General features: G+C 36.7%; 1 protein-coding gene across 1 annotated transcript in view; it reads left to right on the forward strand.

The window, feature by feature from the left end:
- The window catches only part of IQUB (IQ motif and ubiquitin domain containing), a 61,077-nt gene that overhangs the window by 10,949 nt on the left and 42,779 nt on the right, over positions 1-7,349 (forward strand). The window contains exon 6 of the mRNA XM_024129850.3: positions 246-401. Coding sequence (XP_023985618.1) covers positions 246-401 — 156 coding nt within the window. The remainder of the gene's footprint in view (positions 1-245; positions 402-7,349) is intronic.

The raw sequence follows: 7,349 nt of genomic DNA on the forward strand, positions 1-7,349 counted from the left end.
AACCTGTGTCCGCTGCATCGGCAGGCGGACTCTCAACCACTGCACCACCAGGGAAGCCCTCCATGTAGGATTTTGAAGCTACAGAATCAACAAATGTTTTACTGTGTAGCTCTCTAAAATTAAAATCTTCTAGGGAATTATATGGTAATTAAAATAATAAAAGATATTAACTTAAATGTGTAGGAAAATATGCTCTTTACTCACTTTATGTGTATATTTAAATTTTTTTAATGTTTTTATTTTAGACAGTTTTACAGAAAAGAAAGCTCCAGCAAACTACAAATACAACATCCACACAGATGACTAAAATTGGTGTGTATGTATCAAATATGACTGATAAACTGGTAGCACCAGGAAAATATTTTTCAGCAGCAGAATACCATGCTAAAAGATTAAAGGCGGTAAGATAACTTTTATTATAGGTGAACACTAAATGACTTTTTACTATGTAACCAGAGTTATGCAGCCATTACCACAGTCAATTTTAGAACATTCTCATCATCCCAGAAAGAAATCCCACATCCAATAGCAGCCAGCCCCTATTTCCCTCCAATCCTCTCTGCTTTAGGCAACCACTAATCTACTTTTTGCCTCTACTGATTTGCTTATTCTGGGTATTTCATATACATGTAATCATAAAATGTGTAGTCTTTTGTGACTGGTTTCTTTTACTTAGCATAATATTTTCAAGGCTCATCCATGTTGCAACATGTATCAATATATTGCAATCTATATTGCAAAATAATATTCCATTGTATGTATCCAATTGTATATACCTACTGTAGGTAGGTCAATATATATACCACAATTTGTTTGCCCATTTATCAGTTGATAGACATTTGATTTGTTTCTACTTGTGGCTATTAGGAATAAGGCTGCTATAAACATTCACATATAAGTTTTTATGTGGATATGTATTTTCATTTCTCTTGGTATCTGCCTAGGAATGTAATTGCTAGATCATATGGTAATTTATTTATTTATTTATTTATTTATTTATTTATTTTTGGCTGAGTTGGGTCTTTGTTGCTGCGCGTGGGATTTCTCTAGTTGTGGCGAGCAGGGACTACTCTTTGTTACAGTGCATGGGCTTAGCATCACGGTGGCTTCTCTTGTTGCGGAGCATGGACTCTCGGCGTGTGGGCTTCAGTAATTGTGGCTCGCGGGCTCCAGAGCGCAGGCTCAGCAGTTGTGGCGCATGGGCCCAATTGCTCCATGGCATGTGGGATCTTCCCGGAACAGGGCTTGAATGCTTGCTCCTGCATTGGCAGGCGGATTCTTAACCCCTGTGCCACCAGGGAAGCCCTCATATGGTAATTCTGTTTAACCTTTTTGAGGAATTGTCAGACTGTTTTCCAAAGCAGCTGCACCATTTTATGTCCCACCAGCAGTGTGTGAGGATTCCAATTTCTCCATATCCTTATCAGCACTTTTGGATTATTGCCATCCTAGTGAGTGTGAAGTGGTATCTCATTGTGGTTTTGATTTTCATACCCTGATGGCTAATGATACTGAATATTTTTCATGTGCTTATTAACAATTTATATATATTCTTAGGAGAAATGTACATTCAGATACTTTGTACAATTTTAATGAGGTCTTCTTTTTTATTATTGCTTTATTGTTTAAAAAATATTTTTTAGTTATTTGCTAAGTGGTTGCTCCAAGTGTAATTTAGGGATTAGAATATACATCTCAATTTATAGCAACACACTTTGTATTAATACTAACTGAAATTTAATAAAGTATTGAAACCTTGCTCCAGTAGAACTCCAAGTTTATCCCTTCTTCTTTGTGCTATTATCATACAAACATGTACATTCTGTTTATGTTCTAAGCCCTGTAATTCCTTTTATAATTATTGTTTTTATGCAATTGACTTTTAAATAAGAGTAGAAAGAGGAAAATACATTTATATAGTCTTTTATATTTTACCTACATAATTACTTTTTCTGTTGCTATTTATTTCTTCATTTGAGTTAAAATTAACATCTAATATAATTTTCTTTCAGTTTGGAGAATTCCCTTTAGTACTTGTGTATGCTTGTATACTTGATGGTGTCCTAAAGATCTCTGAGTCTCTGTTCCGTTACCTTTTTTCCCCCTCTTCAGAGTGGATAGTTTCTAATGATCTATCATCAAATTCATTATTCTTTCTTTTGCCAGTTAAGATCTGCTGTTGAGCCTGTTTTTTGTGTTTTCATTTCAGTTATTTTACTATTAAACTCCTAAATTTCCACTTGGTTTTTTTTTTGTTTGTTTGTTTGTTTGTTTTGTGGTATGCGGGCCTTCCTCTGTTGTGGCCTCTCCCGTTGCGGAGCACAGGCTCCGGACGCGCAGGCTCAGCGGCCATGGCTCACGGGCCCAGCCGCTCCGCGGCATGTGGGATCCTCCCAGACCGGGGCGCGAACCCGGTTCCCCTGCATCGGCAGGCGGACGCGCAACCACTGCGCCACCAGGGAAGCCCCTCCACTTGGTTCTTTTTTTAAAAATTTCTGTCTTTTTGTTGATATTCTGTCACCATACATTTTAAACAAAAATTTATTCAGTATCTAACCCTAAACATAGTCAATATAGTATTTCCTTTTTTTTTTCCAAATGGCATTAATCATAAAAAAAATTTGCAGAAAATTCCTCACTCAGATTTTTCTTTTTCTTACTTTCCATTGGGAGCTAATTATACATGGAACTTTAAAGAAGTTTCTTGTACACCTAACATTATATCACAATCATTTCTCTACCTTTTAGTATTTATTATAAACAATTTAACAGCATTATATTATTCCACAATGTTAACACTATAATTTAATTACTTTCTTTTTTAGGACATATAGACATGTTTTCATCAAAATCTTAATGCTATATAAATTGTAGTTTGCATTTAAAAAATACTTAGAGAAGATGTTAGAAGTTGAATTACTAGGGGAAAAAATGATGACTTTTTTAAAGTTTTAGATATTACCAAGTGTTTTTCAGAAATATTGTACCAAATGATATACACATAAACCATTTATAAGAGCCCATTCCATGCTGACTTCACCAGTAGCACATATTATTTTAAAAAATTGTTGTCTCCTTATAGATGTTAAATATATTTTTATATTTTCTCTCAACCTATCACTCATACTTAGTTTATGATGTCTTTCATTATAGTCAAACTTATTAATATTCCCTTTTATGGTTTTTGCATTTTATGTATTGTTATAAAAGGCTGTATCATCCCACAGTCATAAGTATAACTTTCTTTTATAGTTGGTGTGTGTGTACAACTTTATCTGGATTTTTAAAAATGATATGAAGAAGAGTTAAATTTTATTTTTTCCAAATGTAATGCCAACTGCTCAGTACCATGAATATTCAAGTTTATTCTCTCCACAGTAATGTATACTAAATTTTCATATATATATGCATCTATTTCTGATTTCTGCATTCTTTCATTAATGTATATGTTTTTTTTCTATGTCAGTAATGTATTGCTTTAATTACTACTGATTTGTAATATATTTTGAGTCCTGGTCCATTAGGTTCTACCTCATTGTTCTTCCTTTACAAGACTGTCTTGACTATTTTTTTTTTTTTTTTTTTGTGGTATGCGGGCCTCTCACTGTTGTGGCCTCTCCCGTTGCGGAGCACAGGCTCCGGACGCGCAAGCTCAGTGGCCATGGCTCACGGGCCCAGCCGCTCCGCGGCATGTGGGATCTTCCCGGACCGGGGCACGAACCCGCGTCCCCTGCATCGGCAGGCGGACTCTCAACCACTGCGCCATCAGGGAAGCCCTGTCTTGACTATTAATGCAAGTTTTTCTTCCATATGAATTTTAGAGTAAGTTTGCAATTTTCATGAAAAATTGCAGATCTTGCTCAGAAGTACATTGATCAGTTGGGGGAAAATGGACACCTTTACCCTGTTAAACATTTGGGATATCAGTTAAACATGACATACAAAACATATGCATTTTATCTCTGCTACTTCCTAGCATCATTTTGCTTGAACAAAAAGAATTGAAAGCAGTGATTTTGTTTTTTGCGTGACAAGAAACCTGGAGCTAGACTGCTGTTCTAGCCCAATTAGCTTAGGACATCTAGAGAGGAGCCTGTAGTCTCAGTCTGTTGACTCACTGCACTGAAGGAGACTGCTCAGCAGGGGAGCCACGTGGCTAACTTTGTAGTTGACTTTATCAATGCCTGCAATTATCCCAGCCTGAAAATGTTTACGTTTTCAGTCCAAACTAATTTTCACAAAAGGAAAAGGTGGAGTTATTATAGACTTTTGGGGAGGAGTGAAGTTTTGGTGAAATTTAAGTGTTACAGTATTTTGATTGTCTCTGTAAAACAAAGTTGCGTGTAGATGGGTCAGCATCAAGTCTGGACTGAGACATGGACCAGAGAGTCCTGTTCCTTTGGTAACAAAGTTAGGAGAGAGATGTGGATGTGTTTCTTCTCTGAAGTTCAGCACATTGGTTGTAAATCAAGGCTGCTTCTCTCTGTCAAAATAACACAGATTCTCCAGGCAAGAGTGAGGTGTTTCATTCTTAGTGATCTAATTTCAGACAGCAAAGTTTTTGATAGATTATTATTTTAGAGAACAAAGTTTCTCAGAGAGAAAGAAAATAGTAGTCACTCAAAGAAGGGGTTGTTATGACATTTTATAGCTGCAGAGTATCCTTGGGAAAAATATTCCTTCCTATTAATTTTGTAGCTGACTTTATTCGTGCCTGGTATTCAAGCCTAATGGATTCTTATTTTCTCAGTCCAAACGAATTTTTAATTTCTTACTGTACAGGGCCTGGCTGGTGGCTCTGTGATGTCATCAGGAACCTGAATTCCTTTTACCCTTCCACTCTAATAATTAATCTTACTATCATGAGCTTGTTACTATATGATGATAAAATGGTTAATCAACCTTCAGCATAATGTCTACATTCTGCAAGGGAGAAGTCAAGGGAGCATTTCCCATGGATGCCATTCAAGAATTTTCCCTGAAAGCCCCTGCCAGTGATTCAACTTGCATCTCATTGACCTGAACTGGGTCATGTGACTTCACTGTTCCTGCTGGGACTATGTGATAATTACATTTTTAAAGTTTCATACTGTTGCTCCTCAGTAAGACTGAGATTTTGTTAGTAAGGAAGTCGGAGAGAAAGGCTATTAGGTGGGGAAATGAACAACACTACACTACACTACACCACTTTCCAAACTCGGATAAAATGATGTTAAGGGAATAAGAAAAGCATAAACATACAGGAACAAAGAATATATGGGAAGAGAGAAGAGTAAATGTCAGTTGATTTTTTTAAAGTTGTAAAGCAGATGGGGAAGTGTTAACTTGACTTACTTGAGCAGAGGAAGTGAAAATCTAAATGCCTGCCAAGGGGGATGGCATCAAGAACCAAATCAGTTTGCCCCACAGAATCTTGGAAAGTGAATTGGAGGTTCTGTGGAAGATGGAAGTGAGATGTGAGCTGTAAACAGAGGGATTGGTTAAAAGCCAGTAAAAGGAGTAAATTTCAATATAATACGTTCTTCTATCTTGATTGATACCTTTTTATTTGTATCATGTTTACTTTATTCTTGAACTTCTTGAGTTCAATGCTTAGTATTTATATCTTTCTTGTTGTAAGCAAGATTATATTATGTGTGACTACTGATAGTTTTGTACTCATTCCTGCCATCTCATTTTGGTTTTGATTTATTATTTATTCTTGCTTGTTTTTGTTTACTAACTTTTTTTTTTTTGGTTTGACTAAAGTTTTCTTTTCCATTTTTTTGTTCTTTCATAGGTCAGAAGTAGGTACTTTGTTTCTATTTTTCTAGTGGTTACTCATAAAAAAATGTTAATGGACTTAATTTTTTAATACCAAATGCATATTTAATCAGGCTCTATATCTTTTCCATGAACAAGTCAAGGACCCTAGCAGGCTTTTCTTCATTTCTTCCTCCTCCTCACTCACTCCTCCCATTCAGTGACGACTTGATCTGGAATTACAATTGTATGTATATTACATCATTATAATTTACTATATAATTATAACTTCAGATTGTTTTTATATATTTACATCAATATAATATATATGAATTTTTTCAAATATGTTATATTTAGCTTAAAACCTTTTTTGGAAGTTTTTGCTTACTTCTTTAATTTTTCCCCTTTATTGTTCTTTTGTTGTTGTTGTTCTTTTTATTATTTTATTTATTTTTTTTTTTGATTTTTTTTTTTTTTTTTTTTTTTTTTTGCGGTACGTGGGCCTCTCACCGTTGTGGCCTCTCCCTTTGCGGAGCACAGGCTCCGACGTGCAGGCTCAGTGGCTATGGCTCAACGGGCCCAGCCGCTCCGCGGCATGTGGGATCCTCCCAGACCGGGGCACAAACCCGTGTCCTCTGCATAGGCAGGCGGATTCTCAACCACTGCGCCACCAGGGAAGCCCCTGTTTTTTTTTATTTTTTTTCGAACATCTTTATTGGAGTATAATTGCTTTACAATGTTGTGTTAGTTTCTGCTGTATAACAAAGTGAATCAGCTATATGTATACATATATCCCCATATCCCCTCACTCTTGTGTCTCCCTCCCACCCTTCCTATCCCACCCCTCTAGATGGTCACAAAGCACTGAGCTGATCTCCCTGTGCTATGCGGCTGCTTCCCACTAGCTATCTATTTTACATTTGGTAGTGTATATATGTCCATGCCACTCTCTCACGTCGTCCCAGCTTATCCTTCCCCCGCCCTGTGTCCTCAAGTCCATTCTCTATGTCTGCGTCTTTATTCCGGTCCTGCCCCTAGGTTCTTCATAACCTTGTTTTTTTCTTTTGCTTCCATATATATGTGTTAGCATAAGGTATTTGTTTTTCTCTTTCTGACTTACTTCACTCTGTATGACAGACTCCAGGTCCATCCACCTCACTACAAATAACTCAATTTCGTTTCTTTTTATGGCTGAGTCATATTCCATTGTATATATGTGCCACATCTTCCTTATCCATTCATCTGTTGATGGACACTTAGGTTGCTTCCATGTTCTGGCTATTGTAAATAGTGCTGTAATGAACATTGTGGTACATGACACTTTTTGAATTATGGTTTTCTCAGGGTATATGCCCAGTAGTGGGATTGCTGGGTCATTGCTACCATTGCTGGGTCATATGGTGGTTCTATTTTTAGTTTTTTAAGGAACCTCCGTACTGCTCTCTATAGTGGCTGTATCAATTTACATTCCCACCAACTGTGCAAGAGGGTTCCCTTTTCTCCACATCCTCTCCAGCATTTATTGTTTGTAGATTTTTTGATGATGCCCATTCTGACCGGTGTGAGGTGATACCTCATTGTAGTTTTGATTTGCATTTCTCTAATGA

The sequence above is a fragment of the Physeter macrocephalus genome, chromosome 5, assembly GCF_002837175.3.
Source record: "Physeter macrocephalus isolate SW-GA chromosome 5, ASM283717v5, whole genome shotgun sequence".
In the NCBI taxonomy this organism is placed as follows: domain Eukaryota; kingdom Metazoa; phylum Chordata; class Mammalia; order Artiodactyla; family Physeteridae; genus Physeter; species Physeter macrocephalus.